Source organism: Littorina saxatilis, linkage group LG1 (assembly GCF_037325665.1).
Source record: "Littorina saxatilis isolate snail1 linkage group LG1, US_GU_Lsax_2.0, whole genome shotgun sequence".
Lineage (NCBI taxonomy): Eukaryota > Metazoa > Mollusca > Gastropoda > Littorinimorpha > Littorinidae > Littorina > Littorina saxatilis.
In genome coordinates this window covers 38973176-38994230 of record NC_090245.1, presented here as the reverse complement: position 1 = coordinate 38994230, position 21055 = coordinate 38973176, and the positions used below count along the sequence as shown (strand labels likewise).

General features: G+C 47.5%; 1 protein-coding gene across 1 annotated transcript in view; it reads right to left on the bottom strand.

Moving 5' to 3' along the window:
- Window positions 1-21055, bottom strand: part of LOC138969095 (importin-4-like) — a 51420-nt gene that overhangs the window by 7026 nt on the left and 23339 nt on the right. The window contains exons 19-28 of the mRNA XM_070341803.1: window positions 15623-15734; window positions 14887-15002; window positions 14445-14522; window positions 13443-13606; window positions 5156-5349; window positions 3436-3603; window positions 2825-3033; window positions 1813-1945; window positions 639-743; window positions 196-265 (exon numbers count right to left, since the gene is read on the bottom strand). Of these exons, the coding sequence (XP_070197904.1) occupies window positions 196-265; window positions 639-743; window positions 1813-1945; window positions 2825-3033; window positions 3436-3603; window positions 5156-5349; window positions 13443-13606; window positions 14445-14522; window positions 14887-15002; window positions 15623-15734 (1349 nt within the window). The remainder of the gene's footprint in view (window positions 1-195; window positions 266-638; window positions 744-1812; window positions 1946-2824; window positions 3034-3435; window positions 3604-5155; window positions 5350-13442; window positions 13607-14444; window positions 14523-14886; window positions 15003-15622; window positions 15735-21055) is intronic.

Here is a 21055-nt window from a genome sequence, read left to right as displayed (position 1 = left end):
GACATGATAAATGATGCTTTTGTAAAAGTCTTTCCAAAATGCCTCCTCGTCTTGGGACCCTCTAAAGTTAGAGCATCTTTCAGGAGCAAACAACAGAACTCCATCTTTTCCATTTTTTTTTTTTATTACAAGGAGTTTCCTGCCTACAAGGTCCTAACCCGACAAACATAAAAAAATTAACGAAGCAAATCTCACCTGGTTTTGCCTGTGGAGTACCAAGGATAGTGGCGACTACTTGAAGCAACTTTTCCAGATTGCTCATCACCTGAAACAACAGCAAAACAAAAAAGTTGAGATTTTTATTAATTCGCACGAGAGAACTAATTCAGATTAATCATCATTCTCATCAATCATCACGCCTCATTTCAGAAAAAAGTAAGTAATGATTAAGCTTCTTGCCACACCAGTCTAACCATATTCCAGGTTTCAGTCCTAACGTAGGTCATTCATAAGTACATAGGGATGTGGTTTGGCGGCAAAACGCTGAAAGGTTTACCGTCATTTCAGCAGAATTGCCAAACCATTTCAAGGTGGGGGAAAAGTGATGCCTAGTACTGCATAAAGCTTCCGCTTGTCATGGCTATTTTGTCAACTATTCGGAAGAAAAGAAATGTTAGCAACATCACTGAGTGCAGTACCTGAGGGTTGTTGTCCTGGTAGAGTTGCAAGAGACAGGTGAAAACAGTGGTGTTCTCTTCAAAGTCCTCCTTCAGGGGCAGACACTGGATCACAGCTGGGACAATCTGCACATACATTAAACAAGAAGAGCAAACGCTCGATCGAGTCACTTTCGCAGTTCTGAATATTATATGAGGCATCAGATGGACAGGAAGAAATTGCTATTCACAACACAATACAGATGTAAATAATTTGATGTAAAGAATAATCCTATAAAGTTTGAATCAAATCCGATGAATAGTTTCAGAGATATGATATTTCAATTTTTTTCCTTCAAGACATACCTGTGACCTTGAAAAAGGTCAAAGGTCACCAAAGCAGACGTCAAAGTGTAGAGGTCACTGGGAGTCACGTTCACATAAAATTTGAGCCCGGTCACTTTTATAGTTTCCGAGAAAAGCCCAACGTTAAGTTGTGTGTTGCCGAACAGAAAAGGCTAGTTATCTCCCTTGTTTTTCTGATAACGTTCGTAAAAGGCTACAGATGTAAATACTTTGATGTAAAGAATAATCCTACAAAGTTTCAATCACATCCGATGAACTTTGTCAAAGATATAAAATGTCTAATTTTTCCTTTGACGCTGACCTGTGACCTTGAAAAAGGTCAAAGGTCAACGAAACCATCGTTAAAGTGTAGAGGTCATTGGAGGTCACGACTAAACAAAATATGAGCCCGATCGCTTTGATAGTTTCCGAGAAAAGTCTAACGTTAAGGTGGTGTCTACGGACGGCCGGCCGGACGGACGGCCGGCCGGCCGGACAGACTAACACTGACCGATTACATAGAGTCACTTTTTCTCAAGTGACTCAAAAATGCTGTTAACAGTTTCATAAAAAAATCTTCCTTTCTAAACAAAAGACCATGCATAGATCTGTTCAAAATGTTACATGACGTAAAAGAATCCTTCCATTTGGACATATTCCCCCCAAAAAAGTCAACTCTGGCTGCTTCCTTTTGCAGAGTCAGAGTTTTGTGCGTGTCTGTGTGTATTTGTTTTGTTATGAATTGATTTTACAGATTGACTAAGGTGTCAGTGACAAAATCATTTTAGCTAAGAAAAAAGCCAGGCTGAACATTTTTCGAAGGTGTCAAAGTGGACGTCCGAATATGCATTGACAATAACATCATTCTTACATATTCTAAGGGGAGATTAGCAGCGTTGGTCCAAATCATCCTGCAGATGGCAGCACACATGTTGTCGATCACTCTGAGATTCTCTTCTCCGTTCAGCATCTCTAGCAACTGCTTCAAGATGTCTGCGTGATGACTGAAACAAGAAAGGTCACATAGTTTACACTTTGTTGCTTGTAGAAAGCAGTGAGCCCCAGGGAAACAGTTTGTATAAGGAGAATCGAAAATACATACGTTATTAAATGTTTGGGGATGGAAGTTGTTTGTTCATTTCAATGTTTTGTTATTCTCTCAGGTGCCAGGAGATTGGTTCTGCATATCTCTCACTTACTCTATTGCACATGTTGTATGCATTCAGAGAGCTTAATTCCCTTTGTTTCTCAGAGTTTGTATAAGGGGTGCATCCTTTGTTCCTTATCTACACAGGATGTTTTCCTTCACATAAACACTCAGATGGTTCACCTATGCTGTGATCTATTTTGAAGGAGCTAACTAAACAAATGTGAACACGAACCTTTATTTTTCTCCTTCATAGGCAGGAAGCCTGCCCAGAATGAATGCGATATTGTGCCTAACTTCCTCCTCCACCATACCGAGAAACACTGAGTAGTGTGAATCCACGAACAGACCTGGGAACCCCTTTTTTGCACTTGGAGCATTCTCAAACAAACGTGGTGCATTTTAAAAAAAATGAGTGTACTCCACACAGCATTTGAACATCTATGATTCAAACATGCCTCACACGCGTACGTCGCACCGTTAAATAAATTTACTTATACATTTAAAACAAATGCTGCTATCGATGTTTGCTGACAAAAACTGTCATCATGTGTCAAAATAGTGGATCAGCTTCGGGATGCGCTTGTGACAAAAACTAGTGTAGGAATTTTTCTCGTCGTATTTTTGTTCCACTGACCGTATTCTAGACAATCATGGGTACAAAATACGGCTACATCGTATGGGTTCCCAGGTCTGCACAAACCTTTATTCTTCCCATAAAGAGCACTATACTCACGCTTTCATCTTGTCGCCTCCATTAGCAGCCAGCATGCCCAGAGCGAAGACGGCATTGCTACGAACTTCATCGTCTTCTTCCTTCACCATGCGTACAAACACTGGGTAAAGCGTGTCCACAAACAATATAGTTGTATGCCCGATCGACTCTATCACCTCGGCTAATGTGCCCACCGCGAAAGACTTCTCTGCTGTTGAACTGGTTTGTTTCTAGATGAAAAAGAGAATGACAAAATCAGGAAAAAGAGATAGTACAGTATTCACAAATACCACCAGCCTCTCCAATACTTCTGTCAAGGAGTTCCTTGCAGGAGAATTGGTTTGTTTCTGAATCAAAGAATGTACTGCAAAGTTTAAACACCATATTGTAGAAATGTTTGTTCCGAGCTCTGTTCTATTTTGTCTACTTGTCTTTTGTTCCTTGATTTTGAAACCTTAGCTGTCCATCCGTTTCATATTTCTGATTTGCCTGATCACATCTGAACTACTGTGAGGACGCCTGTACTGTTAAGCTAGTAGCCAGGAAATAACCTCTGGAAGTGTTACACCACTTTGTTTCTGGTAGCAAACAAACTGGGAATGTAACCATGTTCAACTAGCATCAATACCCACCAATCGTTTTAGAAGGTCAGTGAGGAAGGAAGCAAAGAAGGGAGAGAATGCCTCGCCGCCCATCAGCCTAGCCATGATGGGCAGCACATCTCCAGCCGACTCGATCAGCATCCCATCGTACTCTGCCTGTTGTTCGTCTTCATCTTCTTCCTGATCCTGGCATGCCACCTGCAGGTAGGAAGTTTGATTTTAGCAGTGAATACAAAAGTTCAAATCTACAGTGTTTCGAAAACTAGGTGAGCATAGACAGTGGTCAAGAGTGAAGGCATTTTTGGCACCATGTGTGCAAACCACTGAGGACAATAAAATAATAATAATAATGCATAATATTTATATAGCGCATGTATCCAGGGTTTAACCCTGCTCAAAGCGCTGAAAAATGACAGAGCACATAAATCGAGGTGCAGCTATGCGCTTGAACAGTACTCACTGTGCATACAATACTGTGTATGATAATTAAGGAAATACAAAATGAAGTAAGCTGGAAGATTTAGTTAATAGGAGTTGCACAATCTGAGGTGTCAGATGCCAAAACACAAAAACACGAGTTAACAAGAAGGGCAAAGCCCATACGACTCACATGCTTGACCTTGACCTTTACATGACCTTGACCTTCAGGGTCAAGGTCAAATAACTAAACCTAGCAATGACATCATACACTAAGAACTGCTTTACACATTTTTCCTACCAAAATACATGTGACCTTGACCCAAGGTCAAGGTCATCCAAGGTCATGCAACACAAAGCTGTTAATTCAAGACATAGGAAGTACAATGGTGCTTATTGGCTCTTTCTACCATGAGATATGGTCACTTTTAGTGGTTCACTACCTTATTTTGGTCACATTTCATAAGGGTCAAAGTGACCTTGACCTTGATCATATGTGACCAAATGTGTCTCATCATGAAAGCATAACATGTGCCCCACATAATATTTTAAGTTTGAAACAGTTATCTTCCATAGTTCAGGGTCAAGGTCACTTCAAAATATGTATACAATCCAACTTTGAAGAGCTCCTGTGACCTTGACCTTGAAGCAAGGTAAACCAAACTGGTATCAAAAGATGGGGCTTACTTTGCCCTATATATCATATATAGGTGAGGTATTGAATCTCAAAAACTTCAGAGAAAATGGGAAAAATGTGAAAAATAGCTGTTTTTTAGACAACATTTATGGCCCCTGCGACCTTGACGCAAGGTCAACATGCTATGTATGTTTTTGGGGGCCTTGTCATCATACACCATCTTGCCAAATTTGGTACTGATAGACTGAATAGTGTCCAAGAAATATCCAACGTTAAAGTTTTCCGGACGGACGGGGGGGGGGGGGGGGGGGGGGGGGGGGGGACGGGGGGGACGGACGGACGACTCGGGTGAGTACATAGACTCACTTTTGCTTCGCATGTGAGTTAAAAAACCAACACTTTCATCAACAGACCAGTGAACCATATCCACATTCAAGAGCTTTCGAATAAGAGAGGGAGGGGTAGTGAGAGATGGGGCCGGTGGGGGTGGGTTGGCGTCTTTGTAGAGTAGGGGACCAATGGAAAGCACTATCAACTTCCTATAACAAGATAGATTTGAGTAAACCATTAAATCAAGGGAACAAATTGTACAGCAGTGAAAGCGGTCAAATAACCATGCTAGAATGCCATTGTTCACTCACAATTTCATACAACATAAGACTTTCAGGGATACAACACTGCCCTTGCTTCCCTTACCTTGTGTGTGAAAATATCCTTCATGCCTTGCAGGATGGCGTCAGTGGTGTTGGTGACCTGCAGGACGGCAAGTCCTAACCTCTCTAACAGTTCATGCAGGGAGTCCACAGCGGCCATAACCACTGTACGATCCTGGTCCTCCTTGGCGATCTCCAGATACTTGGGAACCACTGTGCACAGCATTGCCTTCAACGCTGTCATGAGAAAAAAATTGTTTTGGTGTTTTAGAATTCAACATTGCTGATTCGTTCATGACATTTGCTTCTATTTCAATCACCCAGCTATTCTATTTTAACGCACGCCCGCTGTTGGGTTTGACCTGCATTATTACTAAAATCTGAATGAAATTGTTATTTTCTAGCAATGACACACCTTTCATCCTCCCCCCTCCCATCCAAAGGCAAGTTAAAGAAAATCGCTAACCTCAACTCCTGTTTTTCGGCCCTACTGAACAACATGGACACAGTTATACTAATAACAATACTCAGAAATGAAATCAAAATGTCATTTATCGGGACTATCAAAGCAAGAGATGAGCGATCATAATGGAAAATTTCTAAGTAAATTTTCATTTCATTAATATACTTACCCGAATCACATGAAGCATTTGACTACGTCTGAGATGCTAGGTACTGAAAAAACGCTACCCATCAAAAAACAAACAAAGGGAAGCGACCCCTACCAAAAAGCTTGAATAGCCATGGTAACAGCCAGGTTCCCTGGGAGTTACCTCCCATATAGCTACTTCCTCTCTGTCACCACGTGACCGCTCATACGGCTTCAGAAAAACTAAAAACCACAAGCGGGGAAGGAGGGAGGGAATTCACTATGTGATTCGGGTAAGTATATTAATGAAATGAAAATTTACTTAGAAATTTTCCATTAAATTACATATTCTTAATCCGAATCACATAAAGCAGATAACATCAACATGGCGGTGGGCAAGAAATAAACTCAAACTCACCATCGCGTTCTGGTCAGCAGACCTGCCTACCCCTGAAATGTACCATGTGTAGTTTTGGGTGTGAAAATAAGGCAAATGTGTAGTTTGGCAGGTGAATGTGTAGTATTTCAATTTGATCAACCCAAACCGCAAAACAGAACAGTTACTTATACCGTACTAAAACAAACACTCAACACTCCAAACAAAACTATTACAATGTGAACAATACTCCTCATACAAATACAAACAAAGCCCCCACAAAAATACAAGCCAAGCATTAAGTTTATTTGTTAAGAAAAAAATTATTAACTAGTTTGGAACATTTGCATGGGTGAAACTGATCAGAATTAAAAATAAGGAAAATGAGGCCGGGGTCCAGGGGCCGCCCACGCCCTGGTGGGGTGCAGGGGCAACGCCCTCTTAGGGGGCCCAGGGGGGCGAAGCCCCCCGGAAGAAAACGAAAAATCAGGCTTTTTAAGGGTAAAAGTAGGCCTTTCCTGGTATCTCAAACACACAAATTTGCACAGTAAACAATGATAACAAATGCCAAGCTGTAGTCCGATAATTCGCGCGCTCAGGGAAACAAAGATTCAGCGATGTCCGGTCACTGTGTTAGAGAAAATACAGATCGGATTTTCAAAATAAGGAATTCCTTATTTGACCAATTTCATTTGGCGGATTTTCGCACAAGGCGGAAAAGTTTCACCCATGCATTTGTTAAAAAAAAGCTATGTTGAATTCAAGACCTGTGACAATCTGAGAACATCAAGTCACAAAAAGTAGGGACTGGGAGTATGTGTATCAACATGAAGGCAAATTTGCATATAAACAGAACAGGTTTGCGTCAGCAATAATAATAATATGGCAGGTCATTGCCTCTGCTCTGGTTACCGATCTCTCAAAAGTGAGCTTGTCTTGGTCTTCTTTCCCTGGCACGGGTTTCTTCACAAAACAGTCCAATTTTTCCTCTGCTTTGGTCGGGATTTCTCGAATTCCTCATGAGAAGTGCTTTTCTTGTGGCGGTTACACGGTCGTAAAGCCCACTGTGCTTCTCTGAAAAAGCCGTGTTGCACACAGTGCAGTGGGCAAAATGCTTCCCTTTTCTCCACGAAACTAGGCATGGATGCTCCTCATAGTACTTTGGCAGAAAAGCCTTGCTGGGAGTTTGACCAAGCTTCTTTTTTTGCTCCGTGGCGGTTGATCGCCAAAGTCTTCTGAATCCGTGTTCGTCGCTGTAGCCATTTTTTTCCCTCCAGAAAGAATGAGCTACGAAGTGACCGCGTTCAGAAAAGTATGTGCTGAAACGCCCGCGATAGTTGTAATAACAGCAGCAAGACCAACTGACTACGCTACTCTCGCGGGCGCCGGGCATGTTTTGCACGCAGTACACAACCGGTTAGTACAAATTATGGATCGGAACTCGCTCGCGTTTTTGCGTATTCAAAATGTCAAAATGTGTAGTCGAAACAAAACATTTGCGTAGTATAAGACAAGCATGCGTAGTTGCGTAGTTTGGGGACCAAAATCGTAGTTTACTACGCTCAATGTGTAGTGTAAACAGGTCTGTGTCAGAACCTGACCAGCTGCTACGAGTGCAGGCAGAGCACGAGAGCCGTCCTGGCGGAGGGCAGAAATGTCCCGAAGATAATAATTCAGGAATATATCTTCAGAGCGCCAGTACGCAGTAGACAAAACATCATCAAGGCGCATGGAGCGTAGGACTGCGAGCGATGATGCCCATGCCCTCGTTTCATGGGCTCTGGGGGAGTCCAGGGGAAAGGCAGGCAGCGCCCCCCAGTTTGTGCTACTCCAAACATAAGCTTGCCTTATCAGAGAAGTCACCCACCGGGCCAACGTAACCTTTGAGACATCTCTCTCCCGAGTTGTAAGAAGGGAGAGAAACAATAACTTCTGAGACTTGGAACGCACGGGCTGAGTGCGCTCTAAGTACAAACGGAGAGCCCGAACAGGACAGTTGGCCAAATCAGGGTCGTCCGGAGCCAACGCGTTGGTCAGAGCCTTGACTCTAACCAACGGAGAGGCCTGCCCCGGAGTCTGATTTTTGGCCAAAAAATCGGGACGGAAATGCAAAGACACAGAACCGTCCGACTCGAAAGAAATGTCCTCTGGCAGACCCGACAGGGCGTGGACCTCGCTACCCCGCCGGGCCGTCGCCAACAGAAGAAGAAAAAGCGTCTTCCGAGTAAGATTATGCAGACTAGCCTCCCGCAGCGGTTCGAACTCCGAAGAACGCAAGAATGCTAAGACCAGAAACAGGTCCCACTTGGGGGACGGGCACCTGGACCTGGCCTGCTTGAGAGCAGCACCCTTGATTACTGCTGCAATCACTCCCCCGACGTTAATTGATCTACCGATCTGTTTAAGCGTCGCAGAGATAGCTGAGCGCCGGACCCTCAAGGAGGAAACAGACGCACCCTGCGAAAAAAGAAAAGAGAGGTGGTTGGCCACCTGCATGGAGCGAGGCGCCACCGAACTTACCCCCTTCTCCAAGCACCAGGAGGCCCAGGACCTCCAGTGTGAGGCGTAAACGGACGCTGTGGACGCCCTGTGCGAGCGGTCCACCAGATTCAGCGTCAAGGATGACGCTCCAGAGCGCCTCAGTGAGTCCCGAACAACCTCCACACGTGAAGCTTCAGAAGACTGGGCTCCTCGTGTGGAATGCCTGTTCGGGGCTGCACGAGTTCCCCTCGCATAAGGGCGAGAGGAATGGGAGGCCCGTGGGCGAGCCGTAGCAGGTCCGGGAACCAGACCTGCGACGGCCACAGAGGGGCGACCAGAAGAAGAAGAGTCGGCCCCTCCAGCTCCGCCTTTCGAATTACTCGGCTGAGTAATGGGAAAGGCGGAAAGGCGTACGCCTCCAGGCCCGTCCAGGGAATGTCCAGAGCGTTCACTCGCCAAGCCTGAGGATCCGGGAATGGCGAGACGAACACCGGAAGCCTCTTCGAGAACCTTGTGGCAAAGAGGTCCACGAGAGGCTTTTGGACCTGTGCCCAAAGGCGCAGCAGTGCCCCGTGAGTGATGGTCCACTCTGACTGAAGCACTCTGCCGGAGCGACTGAGCTCGTCCGCCAGAGTGTTCAGCCTCCCTGGAAGGTACCTGGCTGAGATCGTGATGTGGTGAAGAGCACACCACTTCAGGATCTCGCAGGTCCTGTCCGAGAGAGACGGGGACCGCGAGCCTCCCTGCTTGTTGATATAGGCGGCCACAGTCGTGTTGTCTGTAAACAGACGAACATGCTTGGCCTGCAGGGAGGGCAGAAACTCGACTAGAGCTAGAGCTACTGCTTCCAGCTCTAGCAAGTTGATATGCCACTGGCTCTGTTCCTCCGACCACAGACCTGACACCGTGTGTAGGTCCGTGTGTGCCCCCCATCCCCGCAGAGAAGCATCTGTAAACAGATCCAAGACTGGGGGAGGTAGGGCGATCGGAACTCCCTTGCTGATCCATTCCGTGACCAGCCACGGAAGGGTAGCGGACTGGAACCATCCCTGGAGAGGGACGAGGGCGTTCCAGTCCACCTGAGGAGAGTCCACAAACGGCTTCAGCGCTGCCTGAAAAGGCCGTTTGTGGACCCTGCCCAGAGGAACCAACAGAGCCATGGACTCCATCTGCCCCAAGATGGAGGCGAGAGACCGGAGGGGCGCCTGCAGGAGAGGCAAAGTGGAGCGGATCTGAGCCTGGAGTTTGTCCACCCGTCGCTGGGAGGGCTGGACAGTCCAGGCAACCGTGTCGAACGACATCCCGAGGTAGGTGAACGTTTGAGACGGGATCAGCTCCGACTTTGATCGGTTGATCGAGAAACCCAACAGGTGAGCCTCTCGAAGAACCGATTGGGTATGCTGCGAGCAGCCTATCTGGGATTGATTCAGAACGAGCCAATCGTCCAGATAGACCCGCAGACGAACCCCCTGCGACCTCGCCAGAGCGCAAAACTGTCTCACCACCATGGTAAAGATCCATGGTGCGAGAGACAGCCCGAAAGGGAGCGCGCGGAACTGGAAGACCTGATCTCCCCACCGGAAACGAAGCCATTTCCGGTCGGCCGGATGCATGAGAATGTGGAAATATGCATCCGTCAGGTCTATGGAGGTCGCCCAATCTCCTGGGCGCAGAGAGTCCCTGACCGTGGCCGGCGTCTCCATCTTGAACTTGATCTCTCTCAAAAAAGTGTTGAGGAGAGATAAGTCCAAGACGGGGCGCCACGCCCCTGAAGCTTTGGGGACGGCAAAAAGACGGCCGTAAAACCCCAGTGAGCTTTGGTCCAGGACCCTCTCGACCGCGCCCTTCTGCACCAGGGAGACAATCTCCGCCTGAAGGACGGATCTTGCTTCCTGCGAGGAGGGGGGTCTGAAGAGCGGCGGATGTCGGGAAAGAGGTGCCTTCTCCTCCCGCCATAAGAGACGGAAGCCCGATCTCACAACTCCCACTATCCATTGGCTGTCTACTGATACCATCCAATGGGAAAGTGCCCGGGAGGGGCCTCCCGCCATCACCAGAGTGGAGGGCGGGAGGGTGGTGAGACCGGGAGCGCTTCATTGGGGGTGAGGCTTGCTACTCGAGCCGCCTCGTCCCCTTCCCGACGCCATCCGTTTCTTGCCGCCTCTAGAGCTCTGCTGTGCAGGTCTCTTCTGAGCAGGTTTGGGATGAGAGGCCGGCTGAGCCTTCCCTTGCTGGGAAGGCTTAGCCTGCTTCATGCCCTGTAGAGTCATGTCCAGGAATTAAGAATCCTTGTTGGACTGAATCTCCTGTTGCCGAGCGACAAGCGCCATTTGGCTGAACAAGGAGCCCTCCACAACCGGAGACACTCTGAGAGTGTCTCTGGTAACCTGCTCTGCAAACTGAGAGTTGGCAAGAAACAACTCCCTCCTCGCCAAGACTGCGTGTGCGTACTGTAATGAGGACAGACGAGTCTGTTCCTCATTTACCTTAGCCAACGCTGTGAGGAGGGAGGAGACGTCGTCCGCGTTCTGCTCCTCGCTGAGCGTAAACGGGACTAAGTCGTCCGTCAAAGACCTTAGAGAGAGCCCGAATCAGCGTGTCGGAAATTGAAGCCAATTCCAACAGCTGACGTCCGACTTCCTCCAGGGAGAGGAGAGTGCTTTCTTTCACCGGAATCACTGAGTCGCTCTTGACTGGCTTGGCCAGAAGAGCTGTCAAGTCCGGCGTCACCGGCAAGACGGAACGCGGAAGTGCGTAAGACGCAACGAGGTTCCGGCTATGCCGAGGAAGCGCAAGCTTCCGCTGAGGCAATGGCACGAAAGTAGAAGTCTGTGCCATCGTCGCCAGCCAAGGCTGAGATTGCTCCGGAACTGTGCCGAAAGGCACCAGAAAAGGAACAGGGTCCGAAGGCACACCACCTGTCCGCCTAGGCGCCGACGCCCAGACTTGCGACAGATGGTAGGCTATGGCCGGCGACTCCGCGAAGCGGAAGGACGGATTAGCCTCCTTAGCAGGTAGGAAATCCGACATCGCCGAAGGTACCCCCGAAGTGGGAGACACCGCCGCAGCCGTGCTCTCCGGGAAATAACGTGAAGTCACCTCAGCTGCTGTGTCCAGGATGACACGCAGCCTTGACGACATTCCCGAAGGAGGCTCTTCACTGGCCACTGATTGCACATCAGAGTGGTCACAGGAAGTGCCATGACCGTAGTCATCCAGAACGCCGGCGGCAGGATACCCGAGATGACCGGAAACCGGAAACCCGTAATCCTGGAAGTGATCCTGACTTGAACCCTGACTAAAGTGCATAGGGTAAGGTGGAAACCCATCCGAAGCCGCCGGATGTACGTGGGAGGAAGTCGCGGCCCTGTCCGGGGGAAGTGACAGCCTTCCTGGTTGAAGCGCCGGAAGCGCAAAAACCTCACGCCGTTGATCCCTCTCCTGCAGCCAAGCGGACGTGCTCGGATGAGGGACAGCGTGTCCGGCCGAAGCCGGAAGTGCAGACGTCGAAACCGCCGGGGGCGGAAACGACGAATGCGAGAACTGCGGCTGAGAGCCGTAAAGCCCGGAGGCCAGTTCTCGGTCCAACCCGTCACTGCGTGCGGGCTAGTGAGGGCAGACACCGAAGCTGAGCGACAGATTCACCATACGGAGTACTGTTGCCAGTAGAGAGCAGGGAGTGACCCCGAGCCAATGAACCGTTTCCCGTGAGGGAATGTCCAAACGCCTCACGAGGGCTGCCAGACCGGTCCGACTTACTTGAGACGCCTGTGGTAGAGGCGGAAGCAGCCTGAGCATGCAGACCGGAAGCCGAGGTAACCACCACGGAAGCGAGGGAACGCACCCCCCCCATCTCCGCAGGAAGGAAAGCGCTAGCGGAAGGAGACGCTCGCTGCATTTCAGTCTGAACCATGGAACGTATCTCTGGGAGTAACGAACTCAAAAAGGAGGCAACGATAGCCCCCTGCTCCGGAGCCGCAGAGGGCGGCGGCGGAGTAACAGCAGAAGTACTAGGACGAGAAACAGTACTAGGACCAGGCGGTGAAATGGGCACCGTCAAAATGGTATTGCGTGCTTCATCCGACACGACCACCAAAGGCTTGGTGCTAGAAGATTTAGGTTTCACCTTGCCCTTCAAATCGGATTTACCCTTACGTTTGTCTGAATCAGCCATGCTGACGAACAACGAAAACGTAAACAAAAAATTTACAAGAAAAGTTACTGAAAATGAACGTAAACACGAACCGCAAGCAGTAACTAACAACGCAGAAACAAACCAAACTTGCAACGAAACAGTGAACAAGCACAGGCTAAACGCCACAGACAGCAAGTCAGCCAAGCTGACAGAAGCAAAATGGCAACAACGCACGTGTTACTGACACACAGAGTCCAAGGGACAAAATATCAGCAACAGCAGGCGAAAACGAACAAAAACCACAGAAAAAACAGAACGGGCTCACCAAACGAAGCCCTGACAGGAGAACGATGGGTTACGTGGCCGGCAAGTGAACAACTCCACCAAAGGCAGCCACAAAAAGCGCACAAAATTTTCACACAACCTCTCTGCAAGACGCTGAAGTCCGTATGAACGGTCACGTGGTGACAGAGAGGAAGTAGCTATATGGGAGGTAACTCCCAGGGAACCTGGCTGTTACCATGGCTATTCAAGCTTTTTGGTAGGGGTCGCTTCCCTTTGTTTGTTTTTTGATGGGTAGCGTTTTTTCAGTACCTAGCATCTCAGACGTAGTCAAATGCTTTATGTGATTCGGAGTAAGAATATGTAATTTAATGGTCTATTATACTGCCAGTCAAACGCAGAAAAAGTACAATATAAAATGGATCCTACAACAGAAAAAAATCTCAAACACAGCAGTACATACTTACCGTTTTCAGCGTCCCCAGACGGATTTTTGGAGCATGTTTCATGGACGCAGAAGCAGAGCTGTCCCAACGTAGCAATGGCCGCCTTCTTGATCCCCACAGCTGGGTACTCTACCAGCTCCAACACTTCTGTGTATACTTTCTCTAGGTAGGGCAAGAAGGCCGTACTGAAACACCAGGTATGGAAATTCCGAAATAGAAAAAACTTTGAAAATAGGCCAAGGTCCAGGGGCCATCTAGGCCCCAGCAGGGTACAGGGGCAGAGCCCTGTTGGGGGGGACCAGGGGGGCAAAGCCCCCCAAAAGGAAAACGAATTTTAGCATGTTAGACCAATATTTTGATAGTTCTTGTGTAAGCAAATAATGGATAGAGACAATAGTATACATATAATTTAATTTACCTTTTTTTTGCCGCAGACAATTTTTTATTTTCGCTGAAAAGTAATTTCCTTTTCGCGGAAATCAGCGATTTTGCGGACAATTCCCATACCTGAACACACACAGAAACTGCCATGTTCACATACACACACACGGTTACGGGTGACAGACACAGAGATGCAACTGATGTGAGAATCAAGAAATGCATATCAATTGCTGTCAGTTTCCTAAACATTGCGGAACAGTGGGACCCCCCTTTAAAGACTTCCAAAAATGTGAGAAAATCAGGTCTTAACAAGGAGGGAGTCTTAAAATGGGGGTAAATTTACAGAGGTATGAACAGAAAACCTAAAAAAACAGGGTCTTAAAAGGGAGGTAGTCTGAATCAGAGGATCTAAGCACATGGCAATGTTTTGTCTGCGCAAATGCAAGGGTACTCACTCTTTCACAAACCGACAGAGTTATTTCCGGAATTCGTCTATTGAGTCAGAAGTTGATTTTACGAAGACTTCCTACCAAAATTCAGTGCAACAGCTTTGTGAAGCGAGCTATGTAAAGTCAACTTCCTGAAGTCAACTGTGCCAAATTAATATCAGGTATCACAGGTAACCGATAAACCAGCACATACCTTGTGTGTTGGGCCAGTTCTCCCAGAGCACAGCATGCATCCTCCTTCTCTTCCAGGTAAGCATTCTCCACACTGATCCTGCCATCAGAAGAAACACTGTTTCACAGCACTGTTAGCAAAGCCCATTGACCAATGCACTTTGCCATAAAAAGAAGTGTGTGAAGAGGTTATTGTATTGTAAAGTTACACAAAAATCTAAATGTTTGTTTTATTGGAAAACAGAAACACACCCTCTCTCTTTCTGAATTTCTTTCAAATCATCAATTCTTCTGCTCAGTCCAACACCCATCCCCCCAGTCTCTTTTTTTTTTGGAACACTTTTCACATCACCTCTTATTTCCTTTTCCACTCACCCATCAATCAACCTTCCCTTAACACTTACACACACCCAAATACTCTCTCTCTCCCCCTCCGGATCCAGCTCCCTCACACAGCAACTTACCCTTCCAACTTCAAGGCGTCACTGTCCTCCCCGTCACTGTCCTGTATGTCTTCTTCATCCTGCAGCGCCTCCTCGTTGAAGATGGCCACTGGCTCTGTTTCCTCCTTGTAGTGAGCCTGGTTGTATATTAAACGATACATCTTTTGCAGTGAAACTTTAAGAACCTTTTCCCCCTTCTCCAAAAAATAAACAAAGCACCTCCCCCCCCCCCCCCCCCCATTTAAAACTCCTTTTTCTGATTTTCTGTTCATATCCTCTGTATATTTGCCTAAATTTAAAGGCTCACTCTGCAAGACCTGATTTCTCAGATATCTGGAGGTTTTACAAGGGGGGTTCCACTTAATTTTATCTTGGATGCTTGCGCAAACTTTCACAGTAAAACACTTGGTGACAGCTTCTACCAAAGATAACCCTATTTTAAACCAGCACAAAGAAATGACCTGCGGTCACTTTGAAGGGGATATACGCAAGGACTAAACACAATGTAATATCTCTCCTTTACCCTCACCTAAAGTCAAAACTCTTACATCATAAAATGAAAGCACAAAAACATTCTTTCAAGAAGACCAGTGACATTGTAAATAACTACATCACACACATGTTTTGTTACTTCTCTGTTTGTCTTTCAAGAAATAGCCAGAAAGAGTTTCAGCAGCAAAACTGATCTCAGCAAATAAGTCAAAAGTCACCTGTAAGGTTATCATCATGTTGTGCTTGCACTGGTATTACAACTTACAGTAACACCTTCTGTAGACTTGAGACTGAGCAACAAGTAGTGGATAATCTTCTCCATGTAAGGGTTGAGATCTTCCTTGACCAAACCAGAGAGCGCTGCGAACAGACCGTACCTGCAAAACAGCATTTCAACATCTCACACACTGTAGGCATTGCAGCTGAAGTTTTGTGATAGGAGGGTTAATCAAATTAGCAAACCTTTTGTCTTCAATAAAACAAGTCAAACCTGTAGACACACGACCATGCATTTAAATAAACAAAGGGAGAAAACAAAAGAAACTAATAAATAACAAGTCGCGTAAGGCGAAAATACAATATTTAGTCAAGTAGCTGTCGAACTCACAGAATGAAACTGAACGCAATGCCATTTTACTCGTAGCATCGTCAGGCCACCGCTCATGGCAAAGGCAGTGAAATTGACAAGAAGAGCGGGGTAGTAGTTGCGCTAAGAAGGATAGCACGCTTTTCTGTACCTCTCTTTGTTTTAACTTTCTGAGCGTGTTTTTAATCGAAACATATCATATCTATATGTTTTTGGAATCAGGAACCGACAAGGAATAAGATGAAAGTGTTTTTAAATTGATTTGGACAATTTAATTTTGATAATAATTTTTATATATTTAATTTTCAGAGCTTGTTTTTAATCCAAATATAACATATTTATATGTTTTTGGAATCAGCAAATGATGGAGAATAAGATAAACGTAAATTTGGATCGTTTTATAAATTTTTATTTTTTTTTACAATTTTCCGATTTTTAATGACCAAAGTCATTAATTAATTTTTAAGCCACCAAGCTGAAATGCAATACCGAACCCCGGGCTTCGTCGAAGATTACTTGACCAACATTTGAACCAATTTGGTTGAAAAATGAGGGCGTGACAGTGCCGCCTCAACTTTCACGAAAAGCCGGATATGACGTCATCAAAGACATTTATCAAAAAAATGAAAAAAACGTTCGGGGATTTCATACCCAGGAACTCTCATGTCAAATTTCATAAAGATCGGTCCAGTAGTTTAGTCTGAATCGCTCTACACACACACACACACACGCACGCACACACGCACACACGCACGCACATACACCACGACCCTCGTTTCGATTCCCCCTCGATGTTAAAATATTTAGTCAAAACTTGACTAAATATAAAAAGAAAGTGAGAGAAATAAAAACTCTACACACTATCAACTCTCCTTAGCCCACCAGAGCCTTTTTACTAGAAAAGTTGAGGCAAACAAATATAAACTTCAGTGACACTGATTAGTCAGGACAAGCTGATGTTCAGTGAATAATGAGCTCTGTGTATGGGTAAAAAGACATCATAATAAGTAAACTCTGCCTCTTACACAGCATCCACTCAATATCAGGCCTTTGAGGTTTCAAAAATTGATTTGATTAATATACTTACCCGAATCACATGATTTGCATTGACCCACTTCGATGCTTAGGTTATGATAAAAGCTACCCCGTCTAGGTATAAGGGGAGCAACCCCAACTAAAAAAGTGACTGCACCAGCATGACTGGCACCCTGGGTTACGTCCCATGTAGCACACTACGTCATCAATGGTGCTGGTCACGTGATACCCCTTCAATCGACTAATAGAACATGAAAAAATCGAGCGGGGCAGGAGGGAGGGAATTACTCATGTGATTCGGGTAAGTATATTAATCAAATCAAAATTTAGATAAAAATTTTCGATTATAATTACATATTCTTACGCCGAATCACATGATTTGCAGATAACTCCAACCAGGCGGTGGGTAAGATCAAAAAAGTTCAAACTCACCATCAATTTCTGGAAAAGCACTGGCCCGCTGCCAACAAGGCAGGCAGGGACCTTGAACCATCGTTACAGAGCGAAGCAATGTCTCTCAGATAAAAGCTGATGAATACATCGTCTGATCGCCAAAAAGCTGTATTCAAAACTTCGCTCATTCTGTGGGACCGCAAGAACGGCCAAGGAAGAGGCCCAAGGCAGCAATGTCTCCCTATTAAACTGATAAAGACAAAAGCCGAGCACCAGTAAGCTGTGTGCAGGACATCATCCAACCTCCCAGACCGTAAAACGGCCGAGGAGGAGGCCCAGGCCCTGGAAAAAGAGCTCGGGCTGAACCTAGGGGAAAGATAGCCGATAGCTACGCCAAGGCGGAGGGGAAGAGAATCCCTCGCCAAAAAACTGGCCCACTGCCAAACATCAGGGAAAGAGCCGGTGAGAAAGAAAACATCTAGCTCACTCTAAAACCCTTGCCAGGAACTGGCCCACTGCCAAAAGACAGAACGAGGACCGAGAACCAACCTAAATGACAGTCGCAATGCCGCTCAGGCAAAAAATGCGAAAGACAGCATCAGAGAGCCCGTAAGCTGTGCTCAGCACTTCTTCCCATCTCCTGAACCATAAAAAACAGCCCAGAAAGGGGCTCAAGGCTTGAATAACCCGAGCCGAGTAGAGGGACAGACAAGCTGCCCCCCCCCCCCCCCCCCCTTACTATTGGAAGGAAATGCCAAAAACCCTGGAAACGACTAAGCGTAAGGTTGACCGATCAAAAATGAAAAGCACCAACCTTCCCCAGGACCGTAAGACAATCATGCCAAAGAAAAAACCTTGGCATGGAGAGAGGCCCGAAAGGCCGGAGAGATAACGGTCAGCTCCAGAGAGGAGTGACCTGTTTCCTAGAAAGAGAGAGAGACGTCTGAGTACAAAAAACCAGAGTCAAACTCAAAGAAACAACTCAGAAGAGACGGTCACCAGAAGTCCACTACCAGTCCATGCAGAAGCACAGAGGGAGGTAAACAGAGGAAGAAGCGGCCTACGAAAAGTGTAAGCCGCCAGCAGAGCGGAGAACGCGGTGGCCAAAGCCTGATGTGACCGGTGACTCTAACCGAAATGACTAAAGTCAGAGTGATCACAAAGCAGTCTGCTTGTAGGTAAATGAAAGAAAATCAAAAACCCAAAACAGAAACGAGACTGGAAAGGAAAAACAGAAAACTGTGAAGCTAACCAGCCTTAAGACTCCCTGAACGAGAGTTCTCAAGAAGAAGGGCCCGAAGTAAATTCCGCGGCCGACCGAGCCCAGAAAATTCCTGAGTCTGGCTGAAAAACCAAACACGTCTGATACCTCAGAACCGAGAATCAGAAACGGAACACAACAGGCAAGAGTCCGTAATAGATGCAAGTGGTAGAAGGGTGACCTTAACAGGCAACCCACCCCACCGGAAGTCGACCCGACTCGCCTCATGGCAGGATGAGGGAGAAGAGGAAGACACAAATTCTAGAGACACGGAGACCGTAGTCGCCCATGCCAGGCAGGAGACTATTACACGAGCTAAGGCTGAGAGCCGGAACGCCCGTAGACCTGCCATCAAAGATGCTGGGCTGAAAGCCCGCACCAAGAAACCAGGAAATTAACTAGACCTCCACCGAAAGGGGAGGGTTAGCCAATAAAGCTGAGAAAAGTGATAGGCCACAAGAATGACCCCTCACCATGCATTGCTAAAACCAATGCAAACTCAGTAAAATCTGAATGTAACTTCCGAGGCCAACTCAAGTAAACCTTAAGTTTGGACGAAACACCAGAACAAGTCCGATCGCTAGAGAAAGACAGAGTCTAAATCGGCGAAAGACCCACAAGGACCGAGTCCAAAAGAGCAAACAACAACCACCACCACCAACGGAAGAAATGGCTGTTGTACCAGCCGAGGCTAAAAAACCCGGATGCCCTAATGCCGGCTGTTGTTCCCAAAAAACACAGACTAAGACGTCTGTGAAAGGAAGAACCTCTCCGGATAAACCTGAGCTGAGGACTTAGCCTGAAAAAGCTGAGTCTGCTTAGGTAGAGCCCGTTTTGCTGCTTCAAAGCTTGAAGAGCAAAAGAAGAGACCTGAAGGTCCCTACAAATCTTAGAGGCCCGGAGGCCATGGAGGCCTTGGAGACCAGGAGGCCTAAGAGGCCAGGAGGCCTTGGAAGCCAGGAGATTTTAGAGGCCAGGAGGCCTAAGAGGCCAGGAGGCCAGGAGGCCTTGGAGGCCATGGAGGCCTTGGAGACCAGGAGGCCTTAGAGGCCAGGAGGCCTTGGAAGCCAGGAGACCTTAGAGGCCAGGAGGCCTAGGAGGCCAGGAGGCCTTGGAGGCCTCAGAGGCCAGGAGGCCTTGGGGGCCAGGAGGCCTAAGAGACCAGGAGGCTTCAGAGACCAGGAGGACTTGAAGGCCAGGAGGCCTTAGAGGCCAGGAGGCCGAAGAGAGACCCATCCACCAAGGGTGAAGAACTAAGGGTGTCTCATTGATTCCTCACAAACTAGGAATGGGCGAGGAACAAGTCCCGTCTGTACATGACCGTATGGGCATTGTGCAGAGAGGAAGGCCTTCTCCGTTCTAAATTCGCCCTAGCAAAGGTGGAGAAAGCATCCCCTGCGTCCTGCTCTTAACTGAGTGAAAAGGGCGCAAAGAACTCCGTAAAGGAGTGTCTCCAAGATGGAAGCAAGTTCCAAAAGCTGTCTGCCCACTTCCTCAGAGGGGAAGAGAGTCTGCTCAGAGAGCAGGGGACTCGAAACGTTCCCCAAAGAAGAAGTTCCGGCGTGACCGGCAAAGGTGCACGCAGAGGGGCAAAAGACGACAGCAAATTCCGGGACATCTTGGGCAAAGGCAACCTCCTCTGAGCCGCTAATGTCCCGAAGCTGGGAAGGCCGGAGCCTGAAGCCCCTTTCCTGCAGGTCAACGGCCAAACTTCACCCCTGACTAAGAGGAGGATGAGAGGCGTCGAAGACCAAAGGCACAGGAAGTGAGGAGAACGGCAGAACCCACTACCGAAGTGTGTGGTAGCTGCTAATCCGCCTGAGGCAGGGAGCCTGCAAGCCCAAAGGGCACTGCTGACGAAAAAACCAGACTCAAACCAGATGGGACCATAGCAGGTCCACTATCCAGTGAGCCCCCACTTCCGGCCGGAGCCAGAAGCGCAGAGGTCGCGCACGATCGCCGACAAAAGGCAAGGTTCAAACCGAACGTGACCATAGTCTGTGCACTAACCAGTGAACCTACGCTTCCAGCCGGAACCAGACGCAAAGCTGTCGCGGACGACTGCTGAAGTAGGGCAAGCTCGAACCAGAAGTGACAGCAGCCTGTGCACTAACCGGTGAGCTCACACTTCCGTCCGCAGCCAGAAGCGCAGAGGTCGCGTACGACCACCGCCGTAAGGCAAGGTTCGAACTGAACGTGCCAGTAGCCTGTGCACTAACCAGTGAACCGATACTTCCAGCCGGAACTGGAAGCACAGCCGTCGCGTACGACTGCTGCAGTAGGGCAAGGCTCGAAACCGGACGTGACAGCAGTCTGTACACTAACCAGTGAACCTACGCTTCCGGCCGTAACCGGAAGCGGCGCTGTCGCGGACGACTGCTGAAGTAGGTAAAGGCTCGAACCAGAAGTGACAGCAACCTGAG